This window comes from Phragmites australis, chromosome 5 (assembly GCF_958298935.1).
Source record: "Phragmites australis chromosome 5, lpPhrAust1.1, whole genome shotgun sequence".
NCBI classification, from domain to species: Eukaryota; Viridiplantae; Streptophyta; class Magnoliopsida; order Poales; family Poaceae; genus Phragmites; species Phragmites australis.
Window position 1 is genome coordinate 45,535,563 of NC_084925.1, and position 26,097 is coordinate 45,561,659.

Here is a 26,097-nt window from a genome sequence, read left to right on the forward strand (position 1 = left end):
TATACAACCATAAAAAATGCAGATCAACGCGTCTATCATCTAATATACTCCGGATTCATTATCAGGAATCATCCCGGTAGTCATCAATTTATTAATTTATTGTTCATTTTTGCTACTTCCAATTGTTTTTTCCATTGTCAAAAACGAAAAACAAATGGAAAAAATGAACAGGAAATTTCAAAACCAATAAAAAAACAAAAAACAAATGGCAAAACGAACAATAAATTGTAAAATCAATGGCAAAAACAAAACTAAGATGTTCGCTAATGGCAAAAACAAAATTTTCCCCTGATCAGGATCCCCAAACCCTCGTGGGAACATGGGCCGAAAAGAGATTTCAGGCCCATGGAACAATGGTGAAAAGAAGAGCAGAGGCCCCTCTGGCTCTCGGCCCAACTCCCCAAGCTCGCCATGCGCACTGCAATACCTCGGTTCCTGTAGGCAGCTGCATTTATTTATTTATACCTATATTTTTTATTTTTCAAAATAGCAGAAATATGCTCCTGTTTTTAAAATAGTAGAAATATGCACCCGTTTTCAGCGGGCGGTCCATATTAATCGCCCATACAACAGGTGATATTTGACATGACAATGCTAACGTGGACAACAGAGGATCTTTCCACATTGGCATACCATGTCAAATACCGCCCGCTGTATGAGTGATTAATATGGATCGCCAGCTGAACCGGCAATCCAAGCACCTATTTTTTTGCAAAAATTAAAAATGAACGTATATTTCTGTTAATTTTGAAAATAAAAACATGTAAAAAAATCATAGGCAGCACGTCCCAACTTGCCTTGACCCTTATTGGTCGCTGGCGCTACACTGGCTAGTGCCGTGTCCGCCCCAGCTTCCCAGCGGCATCCGATTAAAATACCTGTACGTAATACCAGTGCTAATCGATTGCCAGGGTCAACTGGTAATAATACATGCACGAAGCACAGTTAATGATCGGCTGCATGCACAGTGTAGCATATCGTCCAGGTTCCCTGCACATGTCACTACGCCAGCATCGTGCTGACTGGGCACACAGGGCGAGCGCCAATGCTAAAGCCGATCCGAGTCAGATCCCAGAGGCAGGAAGGATTCGAGGGCTCCTATTGAGAAAAGGCACGGTCAATGGCGACCTGTCCTGGACTTGGTTGCATCTCATGTGCGCAAGTGCAATGCAGGTCCGAGTTGCTACGCTACCGGTTGACGAGGGCGTATTGCAGTGACTTCTTTCCTGTTGTCAGACGAAAAATAACTTTTGCTCGAGTGTCGAGGATGATATGGCCGCCTCATGTAGCAGCCGCGAAGAATTGACCATATGGACAGGCAAGTGCTGGGTCCTGTAATTCTGATGAACTCGTGCAGTGTTCATCTTCAGAAACAGCCCTTCTTTTTAGCAGTGTATACCGTTCGCTGTTCGACACAGTTATACATGTCTATCACTGGTACTCGTATGATTTCTATGGGTGTTCCGGCGAGACGGCGGCCTCCCCATTGTGTCTCATCTGCGGCGCTCAGGATCTCGCGAAATCGATAGCACCGTGGAACAGTTTCTGGACCTCAAGCCCTGACGGAGGAGCCGTGCCAATCGAATCTCTCAACAAGATAACTTTGATTTTGTCAAGATTTGCATTTGAGGTCGTCTTATACTCCGAAACTGCGTTGAAAGATGAGGCTGTCCAGGACTCCATAAATATCTATAGATTTCATATATCCTTTTTGTTGGGGGCTATTACAAGACTTGTGTGCCAATCAAGAGCTTAGGCTCGGATAAAATATTGGGTCCAAGGGAACTTTAGGTATATCTAGGGTTTTAAAAAAGAACTTTTACAAAGAAACTTAAATCGGGTTTGAATTTGAATTGGGCTCAGAGTGAATTTTGAGAGAAATGAAAGATGTGCTTAAATAAGAATGAGAGTAAATAAGAGATTTGAATTTGGATAGGATATGAGGAAAAGAAAAGATTGATTTTAAACAAGGATTTGGATAAGATTTGAATTATACTAAAAAGAATCAGTTATGATCGAGAATTGAATAGATGATGAATTTAATAATTTTAAATTTCAATCATTAAGATCATTAAATTATTCACTATTGAGTTTTCTAAAAATCTTTTCAAAACTTTTTTCACTTGAAACACCAAAGAGAAAGAAAAAAGAATTCTAATGCATTTATCTGACTCATAACAAAACTTAGCATGTAATGCATAAAAATTAATAATCTATACTGATTGATTATTTATAAAAATAGGTTTTAAACTTATTCTACTGGTTAATCTATTCAATAATCTTGAAAACTTTTAAAAATTGCAAATTCTAGAACCAGGATGTTACTGATGGCAAAAACGTACAATAAATGAAATAAAAAGGAAAAACAAATTGCAAAACCAATGACAAAAACAAAAAAACAAATGGCAAAATGAACAACAAATTGTAAAACCGATAAGGGTTACCCCACGAGGTAGGCCCCGCACCGTCAAATGTCAACCGGTAGTACGTATTGTCAAGACCGCGGCCTCATCACATGACCCGGGCGAGGCTTGTGCGATCAGCACGTCACAGGATAGGTACTCACTTAATTAGTTAAGTCTCATTTAATGCTACCACTCGAGTATTTTTCTTCCCTAGGCATTCGCTTTCAACGAGGCATGGTCGTGGGCCGGTGTGGTGTTGCAGTGACCTGTCCCTTAGCATTTAATGCTATGAGATGGTCTGACAGGTGAGCGTGATGGCGTTTGGTGATGATACAGGGAGTGCAGGACGACTAGAGCTGGGTGAACGTGCTTACTCATTGTCACGATGGTCTAGGAATAGTTAGGCTTTGTTAAATGTATTTATCTCATCTATTTTGGTATGATTTATTTGTATGAACATCTTTTTTCCTAGTATATAAATGGGTGAAGATCCTGTTTGTATGCAAAAAAAAAAAACACTTTGTAACAAGTCTATCTAATTTATAAGACAATACATAGAACGTAGAACTATTACCCCATGAGAGGCCTAAACATATTCTTATGTTATTGGGTCCGGTTCGATATACAACCATAAAAAATGCAGATCAACATGCCTATCAATATACTCCGAATTCATTGTCAGAGATCATCCCGGTAGTCATCAATTTATTAATTTATTGTTCATTTTTGCTACTTCCAATTGTTTTTTCCATTGTCAAAAATGAAAAACAAATTACGAAATCAATGGCAAAAACGAACAGCAGAGCGCGAAACCAATAGTAAAAGCGAACAACAAATTGCAAAAGTGATGGCAAAAACGAAAAACAAATGGAAAAAATGAACATAAAATTTCAAAACCAATAAAAAAAACAAATGGCAAAACGAACAATAAATTGTAAAATCAATGGAAAAAACAAAACTAAGATGTTCGCTAATGGCAAAAACAAAATTTTCCCCTGATCAGGATCCCCAAACCCTCGTGGGAACATGGGCCGAAAAGAGATTCCAGGCCCATGGAACAATGGTGAAAAGAAGAGCAGAGGCCCCTCTGGCTCTCGGCCCAACTCCCCAAGCTCGCCATGCGCACTGCAATATCTCGGTTCCTGTAGGCAGCTGCATTTATTTATTTATACCTATATTTTTTATTTTTCAAAATAGCAGAAATATGCTCCTGTTTTTAAAATAGTAGAAATATGCACCCGTTTTCAGCGGACGGTCCATATTAATCGCCCATACAACAGGTGATATTTGACGTGGACAACAGAGGATCTTCCCACATTAGCATGCCATGTCAAATTCCGCCCGCTGTATGAGCGATTAATATGGATCGCGAGCTGAACCGGCAATCCAAGCACCTATTTTTTGCAAAAATAAAAAATGAACGTATATTTATGTTAATTTTGAAAATAAAAACATGTAAAAAAAATCATAGGCAGCACGTCCCAACTTGCCTTGACCCTTATTGGTAGCTGGCGCTACACTGGCTAGTGCCGTGTCCGCCCCAGCTTCCCAGCGGCATCCGATCAAAATACCTGTACGTAATACCAGTGCTAATCGATTGCCAGGGTCAACTGGTAATAATACATGCACGAAGCACGGTTAATGATCGGCTGCATGCACAGTGTAGCATATCGTCCAGGTTCCCTGCACATGTCACTACGCCAGCATCGTGCTGACTGGGCACACAGGGCGAGCGCCAATGCTAAAGCCGATCCGAGTCAGATCCCAGAGGCAGGAAGGATTCGAGGGCTCCTATTGAGAAAAGGCACGGTCAATGGAGACCTGGCCTGGACTTGGTTGCATCTCATGTGCGCAAGTGCAATGCAGGTCCGAGTTGCTACGCTACCGGTTGACGAGGGCGTATTGCAGTGACTTCTTTCCTGTTGTCAGACGAAAAATAACTTTTGCTCGAGTGTCGAGGATGATATGGCCGCCTCATGTAGCAGCCGCGAAGAATTGACCATATGGACAGGCAAGTGCTGGGTCCTGTAATTCTGATGAACTCGTGCAGTGTTCATCTTCAGAAACAGCCCTTCTTTTTAGCAGTGTATAGCGTTCGCTGTTCGACACAGTTATACATGTCTAGCACTGGTACTCGTATGATTTCTATGGGTGTTCCGGCGAGTCGGCGGCCTCCCCATTGTGTCTCATCTGCGGCGCTCAGGATCTCGCGAAATCGATAGCACCGTGGAACAGTTTCTGGACCTCAAGCCCTGACGGAGGATCCGTGCACTGTTCAGAGTTTCAGACTGCCCATGCCATTGGTGGCTTCCTCTCGCCTTCTCACCGGGTCACCGCCATGTCATTGGCGGCTTACTGTCGCCGGTTTGGCAAAATCGCCTCCAACTACTCCTGCATTGAACACATGATTGAGATGCCTGATCTCGATTTTTTTAGGGGAGTTGCAGTGGATCTTGGTTAACAAGCAAGCACTACGCTGGATTTTCTTGTCTCTTTCTCACGGGTCCACTGAAAAGCAAGGACTTTAATCGCCAGTTCAGAGTTAGGCGCTCGAGTTAATCTAATCCTACTCGGCAGTTCAATTCTCGCCGCCGTTCTTCGAGTTAACGCGAAATGCAGCAGGACGGACGTGGCTGGAGGGAAAGGAGGATTGATGTATTCATGTATCTGAATCGCTTTTGAGTTGATGTTACTTCTCAATTCTTATGATGAACCATCACAACCGTGTGTGAAATCCCAACTAGCAGTAGTAGATAGATAGACATCCCTGCAGTGCTGGGGTGTCGTCAAATTTCCATGGTGGATTTACGAAAATCTAGCTAGATTGGCATTGCTAAAAACTGATTATCGAGTTCATCTGACCATGAAATAAAATGGACTGCGATATGTATCAGTAGTACAAGGTGACGGGACGAAGGAGAATTCTTGTCGTTCTTTGCTTGATTACGCGTGCAGTTCTATATCTGGTAACAAGTAATCCATTGAAGATAATCTGTTCTGCAAGACGCTTATCTTTTTCTTCTTTGGATTACTCGTCCCGTTTATGAATGATAATTTAAGATATCTAGGCATACAGATGGTTTGTGCAAATTGCAGTACCGAAACAGAAACTACAAAACTAAATTCTTTGTATAGAGTTCTTATGATAGAGATTCATGTTCTAGAAAATGGCCCTTGGAGTCCAAACGGGTCATCTCTTGATGTATCTAATTAAAGGCTTTGAGCTATTTGACTGTTTCTTCGTTCTCTTGTAAATATCCTCCAAACAAAAAGATCCTTGCGCGATGTCTTTAACGTGCGAGAAAGCTACTGCGTAATTTACCATTGTTTACTATTGATACATTTGTTTTCTCAAATTGTTGGCATCTTTCACAAACAATTGATATTGACCAGACACCGATAAGTTCAATGCAAGTCAGCAAGTGACTCGCTTGTCAGTGACAGCCATTAACAATCATATCAAAAAGATCGTACAAAAATCACATTTACTAATTTTACAAACTGACCAGTCTTGCAATTTTTTATTTGCCATTGCAATTTTATTTGGTTCCGGATCTGCTATCACAAAATTGCTTATCCCATTGGTGTCATTGGGTTGCAATTTTCTATCCTTCTATGCCATTTTCAACTATTTTCTGTTAGACTTCGTGTGATGGCGATGCTAAAAGACCAGCAAACCATAGCAGGGGCAAAATTCGCAACCCAGTGCTATATAACGGATTAGAGGTTTTGTGATGGCAAATAACAGAACCGAGCAAATTGTAATAGCATACAAAGAATTATTTTACTGATCACCAAGCTTTGGCCACGAACTGTTCTACCTATAATATCAGCTAACAACAGTTCTGACTGTATTGTTCATAGTTCCTGCATGAAAGTTACCACTGCAACAACTGAAAGTTTCCAATTTTTGCTTCTGCTTGGTGATCAAGCAGAGTCTGGTTTAGTCTGGAAAATCAACAGGCGTAGAAGATACTGACCAACAAGTAATTTTCACACAGCTGTGCCTCGAGAAGAATGGCGAGAAAGTTGTTGGTGCCCCTGTCCGTTGATGCTTGGCTGCTTCTTCCAGGCTAAGATGTAACCATCAGCTAAGCAGCAAAGTCTCTGGAAAACGATTAGCTGGCCATTAGGACCACTAATATATATCGCCCATATATATCACCATCCTTGGTTTTGGATATTTGTTTTTTCTTAAGAAAAAAAGTAGTTTTGGATAAACCTTCGGAAGGGGCATGCAATACTCTTATCGTGTTCTTCCTTGACCCTTGCCAAGAAGGCTAACCTGTTTGGTATGGTCTGATCACCTGCAGGTTTTGGTATCGAACAATCATGCACTTACCGTATGAAGAAAATATATGCATGCATGTCTCCAGGTGCAATTTCAACGCTTCGAGATCACCTGTAATTCAGCCTGGTGACTCAAGTATTAAAGAAAGTCTAGTCATGTAGGCTAAGTCAAACCAAGCGAGCAGATGGATGGTTGCTAATCCAGTCATCCTTATCTTGCTACATGTCACTGTCACGGAAGTGTGCTCTGAGTTCTGACGTTAAGATACCCAGATTTTAGTTAAGTAGTATTTGAATTAATCAAGTCGTGGAATTGTGCCCTGCACTCTACCTACTCGTCCAAACAGGTGGTAAAGATTGACAAAAGCTGGTGATCGGAAAATGATCAACAACCCAAACACTCAACTATTAAGAGAATTAACCGTCTAAAAGATCGGGTTAAATAGGATTCGCATAAGCTCAAAAAGATTAGTAGCTAGCAACTAAGTAAGCTGATCCCTTCGTTCTCAATTTTAGTATCTTTCACTGTAACAGAAATAGTCATCCGTACCGCTCCATCAATACCGGTTATGATACAATCGGTACTGATGAAGTATCAGTGCCGGTTCGTAACCTCTCGCGCTTGATTAGTGATGAATCCGCTTATAACCAGCACTGATACCCACCCATCAGTGCCGGTTATAGACGGAACCGGCAGTGAAAACTTGAACCCGAAATTTCCTTTCAATCGAACTTTGGCTCCTTTGCAACGTCCGATCGAGCCGCTCGGTCTTATCCCTTCGCTCGCGTCCTCCTCCTCCCCACCGGCCTCTCTGTCTCCCTCTCTCTCTCTTCGCGTCCTCTCTGCCTCCCGACCAACCGCTTCATGGACTTGGACAACACCTCGACCTGCTCGACCGCTTGCGTGTGGCGTGTGGATATATGCTTGTGTGTGATAGTAATTGACTATCAGTGTCGAGTAAAAGGTGCCGGTTGAAAAACTGGTATTGAAGCTGTTTTTTAACCGGCACTGATGTGTTGTTTTGTAGTAGTGTTTGTATATATTAGTGATTAAAGTTCCTAAAAATTAACTACACATATCTCTATTACTCCAATTAAAATGATTGTGTTTTAATAACTTTTGATAACAAATACTCAGAAAAAGTAACAGTCGAAGTTACGCATTAGAGATCGAATGGATGTCCTTAAATGACGAGTAAACAAGAACAGACCTAGTACATATTAGACGCATCACAGTTATTTTGATATGTGCTTGTTCAATGCCGCAATTGTGATTTGTCCCTCTTTCTTACCACAGTTCCTCACACATGTCATAGATCTATTCTTTTTGTTAAACTTTGCTTGTGGCACTCATTTCGTTCGTCTCTTTTTTACACCCCGCCACACTTTGACTAACTTAGTTGTAAGAAAATTATGCACGAACCGAGCAACCACAAAGTTCTCAAGATTAACAATTCAGTGGAGTTTGCTCGATTCCTCGCATGGCATGTCCTCTATTCTGTGGATGAACGATGGCAAGCACAGCATACGAATTTTCTCGTATTCTTTCCCGGAGGAGGATAAGGTATTCCACGTAACGGGGAGCGTGCACTTGCGCAAAATAACAAAAGGTTAGGCGCACTCCAACACGAAAGGAAGCCGTTCCGAGTCACGGCCGATGCAGCTGGTTAGGGCTAGCCACCCAAATGGAGAAGTGTCGGCGTCACAGGCAAGACAAATGTGTTTGTACGATTCAAAGCAAAGCACATGCTTACACTGCATCTGAGTAAGTGAACCACCTTCCACAAACGGTTGAACTATTTTTCTGTTTCTTTATAATGATGAGATCGTGTTTACCGTGATGCAACTATAATTTTATTATGGATTTAATATTATTCGTAATTTCAGATTATATGTTCTATGTTATTACTTATGTTCTCAATTCACATACAATGATTAGTCTTATTGATGAGATTAGTAGTGTTTATGTGTTGTTGATAATCGTATGGATTGCTTGGGTTACGTCCAGTTCTGAACAGAAGGCATGATCGTTAACGTCGAGTCTTCACAAATCGTTGGAAAGATCGGATCAATACTCTCATTACTTTCTATGATGATCAGATCGTCTATATCCTAACCATCTTGATATCTTGTATTAGTTTTTTTGTGTAGCTTTTGCGTCCCTAACAGAGGTGACAGGAAAGAACAACTCCAAGAAAAAGTAGTAAAAAAAGGGGAAGAGAGGAAATAATTCTATCAAGAACTTTTCAGTTCTACTCTAAAAAAAACTTTTCAGTTCCGATTCCACTACATTTGATACAATCATGCATCAGCGCCACATGCTCTGCATTAGCATCGTGCCGTCGTGTACTACTTTCTCCGTCCTAAAATATAAGTCATATTAGGATTTAAAAAAATCTTTAAAAGTATACTACAACTATTAATTTATTTTGTAATATATTATCAAAAACTACAAAATCAATATAGTATTAAAATATTTATGAAATACAGATTTATTGATATAACTTTTATACATTAAAATATATATATTTTTTAAAAAACTGGACCCCTAATCCTAAGCCACCACATCGGAGCCTAGCCGGACCAGAGCCTCCACCATACTCAGGAGCCTCATCATACTTCGGCCTTGACGGGCTCTGGCCTCACCGATCCTCGGCGCCTCCATGCCTCGCCATACTCCGAAGCCTCACCGGAGCCCTTCTGTTTGCCGGACCACCTCCGCGCTCACTGTTGGGTCAGGTACCAAACAGTGAGCACACAAGCTCTTAGGGAGCACACGCAAGCACTGAAGAGAAGCTAACACTCAAACTCAACGCAACGTGAGCACATGCACACAGAGAAAAAATCTAACACTGCTCACTCCACAGAAGCTCACAAATTGAATACACACGAGAGAAACACCTCACGGCCAAAGCTCCGTCTAGCTTCCGAAACCCACTGCGCTCTACAGCCGGAGTCCGTTCAGCTCACTACTTGCGGAGCCCATCTCCGACCACCGGAACCTCCAAGTCGTGCCTACTCTAGCCACGACTAAACCAGAGCCTCCAAGCCGCATCAACTCTCGCTTTTGGATTCTTCGGCCATGACTACACCGAAGCATCCAAGTCGCGCCTACTCCGACTTCTGGAGTCTCTGGCCGCAACTACACCGAAGCCTCCAGCCATGCCACTCCGACGTCGTCTACACCGGCTCTAATGCCTCTGACCGTGCCACTATAGCGTCGCCTACACTAGCTTTGAGGCCTCCAGCCGCTCCACTCCAATGTCGCCTACACCGAAGCCCATCTCCGATGACTGGAGCCTCCAAGCCGTGCCTCCAGCCTCTGGAGTCTCCAGTCATGACTACATTGAAGCCTTCATGCCGCGCCTACTTTGGCTTCTGGAGTCTCCGGCCATGATTGCACTGAAGCCTCCAGCCGCACCACTCCGGCGTCGCCTACACCGGCTCCGATGCCTCCAGCCGTACCACTCCGGTGTCGCCCACACCGGGCTCCGAAGCCCTTGGCCGCTCCACTCCGGCGTCACCTGCATTGGCTTCGAAGCCTCTGACTGTGGCTGGGCCTCCTCCAGCTCACTGCCACGCCAGAGACCTCCTCCAAGCTCTGCCGCGTTAGATGCTTCCTCTGGCTCTAGCCACCTCCGTGCCAAAGTCAGAGCTCCAACCCACCTCACCGGAGGCCAGCCAGCGCTCCAGGCGTCCGCACCGGAGGCCAGGATGCCCTCGGGTCGACTCTCCGCTGGACACCGAGCTTCACATGGCGGAAACCCCTCTACGCACCTCACCGAAGGCCTTTCGTGCTCCCGCCGAAGGCCTCACCCAGAGGCCACTCACCCAGAGTTAGGCTCCTCACCGGAGCTTCATGTCTCGCCCTCGAGTGCTCATGCATTAAATCGGCTAATGTATGTTTCTTATTAGCCTTCATCATTGCACTTAGCTTTCCCGTTCATGCACGTTCTGCAGGCTCCGAGCTGCTCGCCTGAGGAGGTGCTCCGGCCATATTCCATGCTAGGGGCCGAGCTCCGGCCGCTCACCTCGACAAAGGCTGCGCTCCGGCCGCCACCCTCCACTTTTGTCAGCTGAGAAAACCCACCTCCTCAAGCTGCGCCAGCTGCCACGGGAGCTCGAACAAGCTAGCTTGCCCCTGCAACCCGTGAGCAGCAATGTGAGTGAGCATCCTGGGCTGCATGGGATAGGTTGGATATATGCATAATCAATATAATAAGGTACGTGCTAGACTACCAGCGCATAGTCTTTACATGCATTCATTTGCAAGGTACATGTTATCCTTCTAGTGCATGTTCTTTGCATGCATATCCTTTACAAGATAGTACTGGTGCATGGTCATACCCATTGTAGGCTGAAAAACCCGACGACCAGCCAACATGTGCCAGGCGTATGAGCACATCATGTGTATTTAATGCTTGTAGGCATGCACTCATTTCCTCTCACATAAAAGGAGAATGGCATTAGGCCATGAACGCCACGGCTGCGTGTAGCTCTTGCTTTTTGTATGCATGCATGCGCACACAGCTTTCTTTGTTTTTCAGGAACCGAAAGCAGGACCTTGAGTGGGAATAGGAGCAAGGAGTGGTTGAGATCTAGCTTCGCAAGGACCAAACAGGTGGACCCCCTCCAGGCACGCGTGCGAGCCCCTCCAGCCTTGCCAGCTCCGCATCTGGTAAGGCAGGACTCTAGCCGCTCGTGCTTGAGGTGGCACACCTGAACTCCTACTGATCACCAGGTACACCCCACGTTGCAGCCTCAAGTTCAGCATCGTTGTTTACTTTTGACCTTTACACGGTATTTTACTGCAATTATCAATTCACTAGCAACAGTAAAACATCAAAACTTAAAGTTGTACCTTAGTCTGGCATGCGCTAAGAATAGCCATCCAACCTAGTCATAACCTATGTAGCAACTAGCTATTCGCTAACAACAGTAGACTATTAAACTTAAGCCATATATTTGTTTAACAGTAGACAATAAAACCTAAGTTATATTCATGTTCACAATAGACATCAAAATTTAAGTCATATCTATGTTCACAGTAAACATCAAAACTTGAGTTATATCTTAGTTTGACATGTGCTGAAAATAGCCGTCTGACCTAGTCATAACTTATACTACAACTGGTTATTCACCGATAATAGTAAGGTACCAAACTTAGCTTAAGTTATACGTTTGCTCAAACAGTGTATAGACATCAAAACCTGCCTCACCGGATAGTCTAGTGCTCTATGTGTTGAAACTCACCAGAGTATTTTTGACAAAGGGGGCGGGAGACTAAGAACCTCACCAGATAGTCCGGTGCAAATAAGTTTATACTCACCGAAGCTTTGTGTTCAGAGGCTATTAGCCTCACCGGATAGTTCGGTGCTCCGTGCGTTAAACTCACTAGAGCTTCATGCAGAAAAAGTTACCTCGTGGCAGAAAGATTTGAAGGCACCGGATAGTCCAGTGATGAAGGGTATAAAGCATCGGAGTATTTCTTGCAGAGGCGATTCCAAGTGTTGAAGAATGAAGATCAACTCACCGGATAGTTCGGTGATCACAGAGATAGTTGCACCGGAGCATTTTCAATTAAAAGAAGAGAAATTTTAACTCACCGAATGGTCCGCTGTGAATGGAATGAATACTGGATGAATGTATCAGAGTATTTTACATAGAGAGGCTGCAAGTGCTTCTGCCACTGAGGGCTCCGGAAGGCTCTGCCCCATCATGCCCCTCAGCCTCGTCATCGACTCCATCTCCGGCATCCACCGTTGAGGGGGTAGCAGGCCGCCTCAGCCTCACCGACGACTCCACCTCTGACTTCCACCGCTGAGGGGTAGCGAGCTACCTCAGCATGCCGTTTACTCCACTCCTGGCTTTCGCCATCGACGGCTCCGAAGGGCTCTGCCCCATCATGCCCTCTGCCTCACTGTCGACTCCACCTCTAGCATCCACCGCTGAGAGGGTAGCGGGCTACCTCAACCTCGTCGTCTACTCAGCCCCCCGCTTCTATCGTCGAGGGCTCTGGATGGCTCTGCCTCCTTCACACTCCTCAGCCTCGCCATCGACCCCACCTCTGGCATCCACCGCTAAGGGGGTAGCGGGCTGCCTTAGTCTCGTCGTTGACTCCGCCTATGGCTTCCGCCGTCGAGGGCTCCGGATGACTCTGCCTCCGTCATGCCCCTCAGCTCCGCCAACAACTCCGCCCTTGGCTTCACTGCGACGCTCCAGTCGGTCTAACCTCCATCGAGCATCATCACGTGCTCTGTACCATGTCACATTCATCAAACCTCCTTGTCGCCGCTTGCGACCATCACCGAGAGGTCTTACAAGGACGGGAAGTTGTTCGGGGTGTCCTAACACCCAAGTGGGGTTGGAGCTAGTTGTCTGATCATCCGCTTGCCCCTCGTAATCTCGGAGCCGCGGATGAGGGGTACTGTTGGGAGAACACTCTAACCTGGAGATATTTAGATAGTGCATTGTGGTATTACTATAGCTGTTATAGTACCTTAGGCATCACGTGGTATGTAAAGAGGTGAAATACTAAAAGTAACTCTTTAAGCATATGATTGTAACATAATATCTTAGAAACATGTCGATAATTTCTCCTGTCTATTCTCTTTATAAATATGCTCTCCAATAACAGAAGAGTAAATACCTTATAGTTTTTTTTTTCCATTACACAAACGATATTTCTCTCGCTCTCTCCTTCCCACTCACAGACTCCATCTCCCAATTTAAGCCTTCTCTTATGAGTGATGTTCTTGTCGTATTTGTTCGGAGCAGGTTCTCATGTCCCAACATGTATGTTCACATGACCCATGAAACCCATCCGGAAACAAAGGTCTATACGTGTGTGCGGAATTTCACGCTCGTGACTTTACTACTAGGTTAGCTATAGAGATGGGCGTGGCTCCATAAATCCATAGTTAGTTAAATTGAACTTGAATAAATTTTTGGATACTCAGGGATCGCTCAAAGTTCATACCTAGCTAGCGACTACTATTCGGCCCCATGAAGTTAATTTCGAGACGATTTTGCTGCTTCAATTAACGTTCTTTCACCACGGTTAAGTTTCTCTGCATTTTCGGTTGATGGAGTTCATTGGCCTCTTCTCCTTGAGGAACCGCCAAGTTTCGTTTTGAAGAAGAAAATTCATCAAAAAAATTGGGACCTTCTGGATTCACATAGTACTAGCTCCTTTTTCTTGTTCAGACAAAATTTAGACCATTACCCAAAAGCAAAGCTTATCTACTGCACTTCGATTCAGAGTTGGGACGCGTCAAGGAGCAAACGTGTAGTTTTTGTCATTTCCGGAGCAGCAATACGTTGGGGCCAAAAAAGAGCCAAGGGATGCACGATCGAATCGGTCGAATCTGCTTACGTGCAAGCGCACCGGGGGAACAGCTCAAACCGCACTAGCATACTTCACAGCTTTGCGACGACATTTAGAGAGTGACTGTGAGAAGAGATCCAAGATCTGAACAACACTGCAACGACTGCTTAGGTGCAGAGTCTAATCTGACCGTACACGGCTGTTTGATACATTTTCCTTGTCCTTTTTATGAGATCTAGACACATATGTTGCCGCCTTGCAGCAGGAACTGAGGACAGAGATCTGCTTGGCAATTAGTTCCCTTCACGGATTTGCTATCCAACGCCGTGCGTCACGGCTTTTTTTGTTTGTTTGAATTTTCAGAACCCTCCCTGATCGTCAGATTAGGAATGGAACGCCTTGATTCACTTCCGCATCGTCGTCCATTCCTCTCAAGTCAGTTGAGTGCCAAGGCAGCAGCTCTGTTTTATGCTTCAGAATATACCGGAAATGTTAGCGGCATTGATTTCTACGTTGATGGTTCGTTACTGAATTCTTCGGATGCTTCGAGTTCCATGTCCAATCTTTCGGCTTCAAACCTAAAAAAATGCTGTTGAGGTTCAAAGGCAGTTTGAAACCAATATGTAAGTAAAAGCATTACCCTGCTTACAGGGTAGCCCATATAGGTCAATCCTGATAATACTACTTGGTCTCCGAGTCTGAGACCTGAGCCTGAGGGAAATGGACTTTTTGTTTCAAACTGCCGAGTCCATGTTCCCATTGCAGGAACGAAATTTTATAAGATGTGACATTTTGAAATATTTGTTCTTCTCGTATGATATATGTTCCTTGCTCTCGTCTGCACACACGTCAGTCGTTACATCAGAAGAGAAATGACATGGATCATAGTCTCCCAGGATTAGGCTCAAACCCTGTTGGCTCACTCCCACCTTTAAGGTTTTGTCACGGGACTAACTGCCCGTCCGCATGTCACGTTGCATAGAATAGGTTCCATATGCAAGTAAACAGAATGTAGGCATGAACATTTTGAAGACGATGAGTTCTCTCCCAAGGAGATCTAATCGTCAGGAACTTTTTAATTGAATTCATTATCGACATGGCTCGCCTCAAACAAAAAACAAAATTATAGTCGCGGCTCGGCGACGAACAAATGACCACGCATCGTACCGATCTCCGGCGCACAATGCGGCTACGGCAGCCGTGTCCGTCCGGCTCCCCGTTGCAACGCGCGCTCGGCGGCGGCGGCGTCGCACGTGTCCGCGCACTGCGCAGTTGCCTCTGGCACAGGCCGTTTACGCGCGCTTTTGACGATCTTTTCCCGGGCTCGATCGGTCGCACTCGTGTCTCGCCTGGACCAATCAAGCCGTCCTTGTCCCTACATCTTGGAAACCACTGCAGCTTCGTGCCCGGAACGGATCAAATTGAGCCCGAGACGAGTTAGTGGCGTTGATTCGATCTACCCTCGAAGCTTGGTAACCTCGCAGTTTGTACGTGCGTGTGTGTAAGTGTACCATCTCGTCCTCGTGTCATAAATTTGGGGCAGGTGCCGAGTCAATTTCCGGGCCGGCACGATCAGGTCCAAGCTGGGTGCTACGTTATTAGGCTATTCCGACGGACCTGGCTCGACGCACACGTGTCAGATAATTCGTTAGATATTCCGTCATCTCCAACCAATTTACTTTTATTTAGTTCTCTTTCCAATTTTTTTTTTCTATTCTACTTATTTTTCTTTATTTTTAATAGATTTCTTTTGAAAAGATTAAAAAAAAGAGAATCTCTAAAGTTAAAAAGAAAACAGTGAAATGAAATCGTTAGAGCGTCGAAATTAGAAAGGATTCTATTACTAAGAGAAATGAACTCGCAAAGTGAAACTGTTAAAAAGATGGTCTTATCTCAAGAGTACCAGTTCGAATTTAGAAGTATTGTATGATCTGACTGAATACAGTAGCACGTGCTAGTATTCCATGAATTGCCGGTTTTTTCATCGAAGATTTGCGTCTCCTGTCCATGTTACATACATATATATCACCTCCCAAATATTAAACAGACGACGTCTTGCAAGTGGCGGACGTAGACCCAGTGGACAGGCTCTCTCTCCTTCCTCCACCTTCGCCTCCACATTTTCTTCCCTTTTTTTTTTCTTCTGTTTACTCCTCTACCACCTCTAACCTTCAATGGAGCTCAAGAAATCCAGGCGGTAAGGGCCCCTGGGTCTTGCCAAAGCTAACTGACGAGCAGCACAGATCTTAACTACAATGTGCTCGATCGTAAACTGATTTGTGGCGAAGAAACATAACTGTTTAGTGTTTGCTCTGCATAACCAACAGAAAGAAGAGAAAGCAGGTGACGGTAGGCGAGCTGTGCGCCGCCCACCGTATTTCCGTGGGAAGCTTCGGGCCGAAACCCCACGGAATGGAAGGCTCCTCCACACCCTGCCAGCCCGCCCGCCCGCCGACTCTGCTGGGCACGGGGGCCGCGTGACTGCAAGAGCGGCATGACGGCGGACGCGACGGCCGCCGAGACGTCACCTGCACCCAACAAGCCCAAGCTTATCCAAACCCAAACAGAAAGGACAGGGGGCTGATCTAGACAGAAGCATCGGTGGCCTCCTCTGTTGGGGCAATTCACATGTCTCCATTGCTCAGTCATGTTTATCCATCCAAACCAACGAACGGTCTCATCCGCAGAAGTCTATGTACACAAGAAAGCTTCCTGGATCGATCGATTAGGAATTTAGGATCCAAAACTCCTAAACCTCACCGATTTCACCGGTTCTCAGCGTTTCAGCAAAAGAAAATGCTATAGGAATTCATATTTACTAGTACTATTTCTATGACATGTCGGCGTCTATTGGTCGTTGTCGCTGGCGCGGTCTCCGGCCATGGACACGGTGGACAGGCGGCTCGGCCTGGGGCGGAACCCGCCCACGCGGCGCCGGTGCTGCGACTGCTGCGCCGCGGGCGACGGCCGCACCGTCGCCGCGAGCGCCCGGCGCGCCCACTCGCCGCACTCCACGGCGCCGATCCGCACCAGCGCACTGCCCATCCGCCTCGCGCTCGCGCCCAGCCGGCTGGCTGTCGGGCTCGACCTGCTCGGGGACGGAGGGGACGGCGGGGATGATGGCTTGTGGCCGTGGCTGTAGCCGCCCGGGGCCTTGCGTTCTTTGTGGAGGCTGCACCGGAACGAGCCAGGGTGGTTCGTCGGCGAGCACATGCAGGTCCGCCGGCTCCTGGCGCCACTGCCGGAGGAGGAAGACGAAACGCTGACAGACTGGCCCGGTGACCGGGCGCCAGCGCCGGCGAGCTTGATGCTCGTGGGCGAGGCGGAGCGGTAGTGCGCGGATGACAGTACGGGCCCGCTCGGCCGCCTTGTGGTCGCCGCCGCCGTCGCCATGAGAGACCGCAAGCAGTTTGGAGCTTCGAGTTGGGTGTGGAGACTGGAAAGAGTGGTCTGGTTGGTGGTTTTGGCAAACTGAGGGGCGAGCGATTTAGGACTTGAGGGGATATTTATAGGGTTAGTTGTCCAGGCAGGGGCATTCTGGTAACTTCAACAAGTGGTTTGGGTGTAAGCTCAGTTAGGTTGAGCTAACTGTGGTTAGGAGCTGAAAGCGGTGGGCGCCAGGGGGCAGCTGGCCCGTGGGCTCCACCGGCAGCACACCGGAAAGCTTTGGAATGGTCCCGGATTCGATCGAGGTAGGGTAACGACCACTATGGTAGGGCCCCCGCGCGAGATTCTTAGGATCTGGTGCGGAGCGGTTTCAGTGTCTCGAATCTCTAACTGCATTTGGAGAACTGAACCTACAGCTTTTCTCTTCTAGATTCTTGTCCTGTGGACTCACTTGGTTTTAATAAATAGATAGTCCGCTGGTCATAAATACATGAACGGAGTCTTCAATATATATATATAGTTTTGATCACTATTTTTTATTAGGATATATACTCATAAAATCTAATAAATTTGTGATATTATAAAAGAATTTTTAAGATAAATCTATGCATATAATTTTAACTAGTTTGGTGGTCATGTTAATAGCGTGACTAATCTCGCTACAATATTTTTATCATGATACTTTTGATTAAAAATAGTATATTAGTTTTTTATGAAGCTAGTATCATTTAGTTAAAAAAAGGCATAAAATTAAAAGAATAGATAAAAATTATGTTAGTGAAAGAGAAAATTATTTATGCTCCAAATATGTACTCGAATCGTATATGTATTGTTTCGATTCATATACATTTGATCAACTGTCAAAATTATACGTTAGCTATAGGCAACATAGCTAAAATCAGAAAATATTTATCTTTCATACGTGGTGTGCCTTGCCTAATGCCTACTTGATACAACGACCTTGAGATATACTGTGCTATTATTATTATTATTATTATTATTATTATTATTATTATTATTATTATGCATTTTAGCTATTGATTAATTGTATTTTATGTGAACTCTTTTTAGGTAAATTTTATAATAGTTTTTTCTAAGATTATATTTTACATGGATCCATCTTTTTATTCTAACCCTAATTTTAATTATTATTTATTTTGTTTCGTTTGGACCCTTTATTTGATATTTTGCTTCCCACATTGTAGGGAGATCGAACTGCAAATTTTCTGTAATTTTTAATTCATAATTTAGGTATTTATTAATCGTATTTGATATGGAGTCTTATGTTTAAACTAAACCGTTAGATTTTAATAACAGTGAGTGATCTAGATCATTTTTTTCGATTAATGTGTTAATTTTGTGACCTTAAGAGCTAATATAGTGGCTCCTTTTAGTACTCAAATAATAATATAAAAATTTGATCAAGTCTTATCTAAAACATCATGCTAAAATGGTGGTTCTTAAATTTCTTCAAAACAATTCATATGACATTTGCTCCATGTATGAGGAATTCTCCATGAGAGAAAAGTATAAAGACATAAGGTTTTTTTCATAGTCGCGCGGCCACAAAGAGGCCCCACCGGTGCCGTGGTCTTGGAAGTTGTAACCAGCCGAGCTACGCTCAACTTGCATAAAAGCATAAGTAGTTTAAAATCTTACATAAGCAGGATGCATTTCTGATTTACGAGATAAACGTATGCATGATGTACGTCAAAAACAAAAGTATTGGCTTCCGGTTGCGTATAGGTGCCCATGCATGTGTGGATTCAGCTGGAATTCGCTCCGCCCAGTCTCCTTCCAATCCATTCCAGTGTGCACAGCCCACCGGTTCTTTATTTCTTCCATTCCAGTGTGCACAGCCCACCGGTTCTTTTTTTTTTTTTTTTGAGGCACTGGTTATTTAGTACTACCATTGCGGCATTGCATGTTACGTACAATTTCCCGGTACGCTGAAACATGATGAGGTTTTCTGGTGAATAGCATGGGCAGGCAGGCAGTTTTGGCAGGATCTGACGTGACGCGCGAACAAACGACCAGGTCGGAGTTTTGTGACAGAAACCCCGTGGCCCATTGGCAGTGGCGGATGCGCAGCAGGATTTATCCTGCCTCTCTCCTTTTGAGACTCTTTCTTTTTCTCCTCTTTCTTTTCTTCTTCCTCTCACTTTTTTTTCCTTCCTCTTTCTTATCTATGGTAAAAAAATTATTAGTGAGTGAGGGCTTCATTGACTAGAAAGCAATATAAGATATGACCGACCTCTCAGCGATTATCACCGTGATGGATTAGAGAAAGGTAAGACGTTGCTTTATCCGCTTCACGATGTGTGTGGAGTAAGCGTCGATGGGGGCGTGGCACTCGCTTTCGGTGAGAAGCACCACACAAGCGTCGCATGATCGTCCTGACAGTATGCCGGTCCGCGATATGATGCTCTGTGTTTGGCTAACTACATCGAGCAACATGGCCGTCTCTTTCTGCTTTCTTCTTCATTTTCTCGTACCTTTTTTTCCTTTGTATCATTTTCTGTTGATTACTACATCCGTTCTTTTTTTATTTATCCTTTTAGGTGTTAAGAAGCGTTCTTTTTATTTGTCTTTATAAGATCCAAGAATAGATATAGCTATAAGCTTTTAGTGTTTGCCATATTTTCTAATACTTAACTCTATTATTCATTAGTTAATAGAGCAATTGACTGCCCTAAATGAATGATCTTCAGCTACACAGCAGCGTTCGGTAGAGTTGTGCAATTCTTACCAACGCCACCATACGCAGTACGGCAGCAGGCACGATACTGAAGCAGGAGGAGTAAGGGTTTATTTGTTTGGTTATTAAATTTGTCATGTTTAACATTAAATGTTAGTTATGCTTATGATTTGATTAACTTTGTGATAAAATAAGAGTGTTTAGCTTGTAGCCATGCCACAAGTTGGTCATGACAAATATTGCGTAACACCTATTTAGATTGTTACCATAAATATTTGACAAAAATTTATTATAGTGCTTGGTTTGTAGCTAACGATGGATATAGTCGTCCAAATAAATTAGAGTGGTGAGATAACTTCTCTTACATTGATTATGTGTTAACTTCTTTTACAATACGTGCTCTTACGTAGTAACTAATCTTATAAATTCTTACAAAACGTGTGCTTGTTTGGTAACTATTCTTATAAATTGTGTGCTTATGTGGTAACCGCTGTTATAAATTCTTATAACGCATGTGCTTATATAGTAACTGCTCTTACAACGTATGTACTTGTGTGGTAACTGCTCTTATAACATGTGTGCTTATGTGGTAACTGCTATTACAACACGTGTGCTTGCGTGTGCTAATTATTTTTACAAATTCTTACAACACGTTTGCTTGTGTGGTAATTACCCTTACAATCACTACGTGAAAAAAAAATCATAGGTAACGGGTGGTAACCGTCATTAGTGATGGGTCATGTACCTGTCACTAATGAGTCATCATTGGTGTCGGTGTATTAAGTAAAAATGTATCCTGGCTAAACGGACTCCGCAGGGGACCTAGCAACTAGATGAGCATACTACACAAGGTATGATCAATCATACGACCAGGGTGCGGTCATAGCGACCAGTCTAACACCTGCACGACCAGTCTCCCTACATTGTCGCATATACTTGCGACCAGCCCCACTTGTTGCAGGGCTAGATTTGATGCAACTTGTCCAGAGCGTTTTTTCTGATAAACCACTCAAGTGTTTTCTTTCTCCAGGTACCTGCATTAGTGGACGAAGTCATGGTCGACGCAGTTGGGCATTGTCTCGTCCCATAGCATTAAAATGTTGTGGGATAGAACTTTGCTGGTAGGCACGGTGGCGCACGACGGATGTGACGTTGTTGGCAGCCCGAGCAGGCAAGTGGACGGGGTCGGCGGAGAAAGGCTTTGTCCCGTACCATATTATTAAATGCTGTGAGATAGAACTTTGCTGACCGGCACAGTGGCGCATGACGGATGGGGCGCCATCAGCAGCCCAACCAGATAAGTGGATGAAGTCAGCGCAAAAGGACCTTATCCCGTCCCATGGTATTAATTATTGCGGAGCGGAACTTTGTAGGCCAGCATGGTGGCGCACGACACAAGTTGCATGAGACTCTCAGAGCAAGTGGGCATGTCTAGTCCTCTGTAATGATGATTTGAGTTAAATATTAGGATGAACAGAGGTCTTCTGTTAGGACCCACATGTAGGTTCTCCTCCTCCCTGCTTTATATAAGGGGACGATGAGGAGGAGGGAGAGGCCAGCGAAGACATCATCTTTAATTCAACTGAGATCCTTCATAACACACAGGACATATAGCTATTATCTGCCGGGAGGCCCGAACCTGTATAACTCCTTGTGTCCCCTAGTTCTTCGAACACACACATCCTATTCTTGAAACACTGTCCACGCGCCTGTGCGAAGCAACGACACAGGGACGACATGAAGGTGGGAGCACGACAACGACTCGGCGAATTGATGAGGAGAGCTCGGACGGCGGCAGATCGAAACAGAGATTGGCCGGGACAAAAGGATATATGACAGGTGGGACCCGTGAGACTGATATTTCCATAGAGGTTGGAAAAATTAGCCGGAAACTAGATGACTGCACCGGAAGGTCCAATGAAAGCCATCTGAACACCGGAAGTTTACGCCGGACCAAAATTTCCAGAGAGCATCCCAAACAGAGCCGAGACCTTAAACTGAGCGCTGGATATACCGTTGACCTTCGTACTGATCGCCGAAACATTTTCTGAGGAAAACTGACTTCTGAACGTCAGATACTGCAGGGATTTTTCACTGAGCACCGGAAGAAGTCACCGGAATATCTCCAAGAGATTTTGAAAACATTGGCAGAAACTCAGAGCGCCGGACGATCTGCTGAGAGGAAGAGAGGAACGCCGTATCATCCGGTGATAAGAAAAAGATTATGCTAAACTAAAATCTCTCATCGAGTCCAAACTTCGAACAAACACACAACAAAAACACATGTTTGGACCAGATTTGAGTGAAGATCTCACACTCAAACACTCATTTACAAATATTTGCCAAAATGGCTATATGATATATTATTTTCACAATAGGCAATAAGAATCAATAAAGAAGGAGAGAGAGAGATAAACTCCAAGAAATATATGAGCCATATTGACTATGAACTTAAATATTTAGGCTTTAAATTTGATAGGACATGACTTAATAGGCATTAAGCACTTACATCAATTTAAGCACACTTATAGAGTTGTATGTTCACATCGAGACCGAACAACATTCTCAAAGAGTGATATCCTCCTTCATGATCTCTCTTCTGCCAAATGCACATGCAACGCATAACACGCGCATGAAAGTAACGTGAGTGCAAACTATATGACATATGAATACGTAGCATAAAATAAATCTATCCTGGCATATTACTTCCCTTCTTAAGCTTATTCATGATGAACCTAACAATATGCCTTGAGTAAAAACTAGGGGAATCACCAACTCAAGTAAAACCTATATTCACCACTATCTTGAGAAGGTTAGATAAGCACATATTAATGTATCTATATGACAAGGCATCACATGATGTTTGAAGTATCTATCACATTCAACTCACTTCGTAATCTACAAAAGCTCACTAAGACACCTCCAATCACCAAGACCAGCTAGATGTTGTCAACCACCAAGAGTAACAAGTTATAAGCTTCACTTGATCAAGATCAAACCTAAACTACAGCTAGATGCATACTTACTACTCTCCGAGCACAAATAAAATCCTTAATCTTCCATTAAGACTTTGCTAATCACCTAAATGCTCTCTCTTGCCTTTAGATGATACACTAAGTATATTGGTTTCTCTAGGGTTGCAAGAGATCACAGGGAGACAAGATATGGGGTGTTTGTAGGTTAGAGGTCCAAAACTAACCGTTACTCAACAACCCCCATTTTCTGTGAATGCCGGAAGGTCCAACGTGTTCTGTCTCCCCATCACTGGAACATCCAGTGCTAATTGCTCTGAAATTTAGCCGTTAACTAATCATTGGAATCTGTCATCCAGTCCTACGCTGGATCATCCGGCTAGCAGAACTCCATCAACCACAGCTGATGCAATCTTCTCTGCAAGATTTACTCTGGTAATATACTCCGGCGCCACAACACCAATCGCCGGACTATCCGTTGAATATAACCATGCCAAGTGAGCTACTGCAATGCTCTCTGGAAAAAATACTCCGGCGTGTACTGTACCTTAACGCCGGACTATCCGATGAGTATATCTCTTCAAACCAGCTACTGCAAGTAATACTCCGGCGATATCCAAACCGATCGTGGACCATCCGGCGCAAACTTTGAAAAATTACAGTTCCAAAATGTTGGTAATATGCCCTAGAGGCGATCGAGTTTGCGGATTGGATCTGCTAATGGGCTTTAATGTTGATTAAAGGACCATTAGGGTTTAGAGTCATAATGGGCTTTAATGTTGATTAAAGGCCCATTAGCGTGCTCTATATAAGAATAGGCAGGGGCCAAGGCGCATGGTGTTCTTTAGAAACCCTAGCCGCCTCCAATTCCCGAACTCCCTTCGAAACCCTAGCCGGGCGCGCGGTGCTAGCACACCGGCGCACGGCGATTCCATCCTTGTACGTGTGGATACCGTGGAGGCGCTGCTACTATTGCGGTGTTGATCTGCCCGGGAGTACTCGAGACGTACCCGTGAGTACTCGGAAGGTGCTCGGGACGTGCTCGGGACGAGGTTGACGATCGACTACTTGACGCGCACGACGTTGGATTGGTCTGCTCCAACTCTTCTTCCGCTGCACTGCTCGTCAAGTGGTAACGATTCATGATCCCCTACTCGCATGGCTTCCTGGTTGAATGCGGTAGAGAAAATTTATTTTGTGCTAGCGTAGCCTACCCGCAACCCTTCAGTGGCATCAGAGCCATCCTGCGTAGTTTTCGATCTGGATCAGTCACATATAGAAGATATGTGATAGAAATAGATTAGATCTATTGTTTTTGATCAGTTCATATGATGGATTGATCAATGCACGGTTGGTTAGGTGAATAAGAGATCGGATGAGATGCCAGTCGATGAAACCACATAGCCAAAAAGATTAGCTCGATCTCCCACCTGTTTTTGCGTGCGACTTGCCCCTACCGGCTGGAATCACCATCGGGGCTAACTGCATGCATCGCGACATGGTCGGGAGAACAGCAGATCAAGGTCGTGTGTGCTGTCATCGTTTCTGGAAAAACCTCACGCGATGATCAATGGGATTGATCTAATGGAAATTGAGGCATTATGAATGACTCGGAATTGGCTCGGGACCGCCGTTGCGTACACGCATAGATTGTTGTAATAACATGATCCCATCACGACATTAGAATTCGATTCTACGCTTAACTCGTTTTTGCAGAGAATGTTGTGACTGGTATGGCCTTGTGATATGTGATGCATGTGTGTAATTTTTCATGGCCTGCGTGTCATGGTTAATTGCAGCCCAAGGCTGTCATGTTATTGTATAACGGCCTGCGTGTCGACTTGTGATGCTTCTTCTCATGTAATTTATCTAGTGCTATTAGGTGTAATAGACTAGAACAAGATCATGGAGATTTGAAGCATGATGACCCGGAGGACAGGAACCGTGGCGATGAAGATCACCATGTGAAGGGGCCATACTATGTCACAGTTAATATGATTGCCTGTGATGTTTTTATGTTCCTGTCATACTATTCTTTCATGTTTTATATGTGGTGGATATGATTTTCATGATAGAGTAGTTTCCCTCAGAAAAATCAAGAGTAATTGATGCCCTTCCAATAGCTGCACCTACAAAGGTTTTGATCATTGTGTGGTAGGTCTGCCAAAGCAGGGTGCCATCATTTATCTTAACCAGTTAGAGTGGATGTCGGACATCCACACGCATAGTATTGGTTTACTTGATAAAGCTATCAAAACGGTTTTGGGCTTTGGGGCATGATGCTGGGCGCCGGGGCATTCGATGCCACCCAGCAAACAAGAGTCACATAGGGATGTGATTAGCAAGGCGTTGCTTACCTATGTCACTAAGTTTCTAGCAGTGATGCCAAAGCTCACTAGAACTTAGTTGAATATGGATCTTGATCCTCTATATGTTGTTAGAGGGAAAACACATATAGTGTAGTATCTTTTGTTAAATTGTTTAATAGAAGATTCACATAGGCATAGTGCTGAACCTGCATTTTCTGTTGTAGATCATGGCACCGGCCGCTAGTAACACTTCCAGTTTTAATTTGCGATCGATTATTGAAAAAGAGAAGCTTTCTGGAACAAACTTTATTGATTGGTATAGAAATCTGAGAATTGTTCTCAAACAAGAGAAAAAGGAATATGTTCTAGAGGTCCCCTATCCTGATGAACCAGCTGATAATGCTCCTGCCGCGGATCGGAGGGCTTATGAGAAGCACACCAACGATTCACTGGATGTTAGCTGCCTCATGCTTGCCTGTATGTCCTCTGAGCTTCAGAAGCAATATGAGAACAGGGATGCCCATGATATGATTGTGGGACTCTGAGGCATGTTTGAGAACCAAGCTCGGGCCGAGAGGTACAACACCTCAAAGTCCTTGTTTGCGTGCAGGTTAACAGAAGGCAGTCCAGTCAGTCCTCATGTGATCAAAATGATTGGTTACATTGAAAGCCTGGAAAAACTTGGTTTTCCCCTTAGCCCTGAGTTGGC

At 44.3% G+C, this 26,097-nt stretch overlaps 1 protein-coding gene across 1 annotated transcript; it reads right to left on the reverse strand.

The window, feature by feature from the left end:
- Positions 1-16,150: 16,150 nt before the first annotated feature.
- LOC133920012 (uncharacterized) lies at positions 16,151-17,496 on the reverse strand. Its single transcript, XM_062364625.1, has one exon. It carries the CDS (start codon positions 17,413-17,415, stop codon positions 16,870-16,872), a length of 546 nt encoding a protein of 181 aa, XP_062220609.1. The 5' UTR covers positions 17,416-17,496; the 3' UTR covers positions 16,151-16,869.
- Between the last annotated feature and the right edge of the window lie 8,601 nt (positions 17,497-26,097).

Coding starts and splice junctions, on each gene's coding strand:
- LOC133920012 (XM_062364625.1), bottom strand. CDS start 17,415: ATGGCGACGGCGGCGGCGACCACAAGGCGGCCGAGCGGGCCCGTACTG.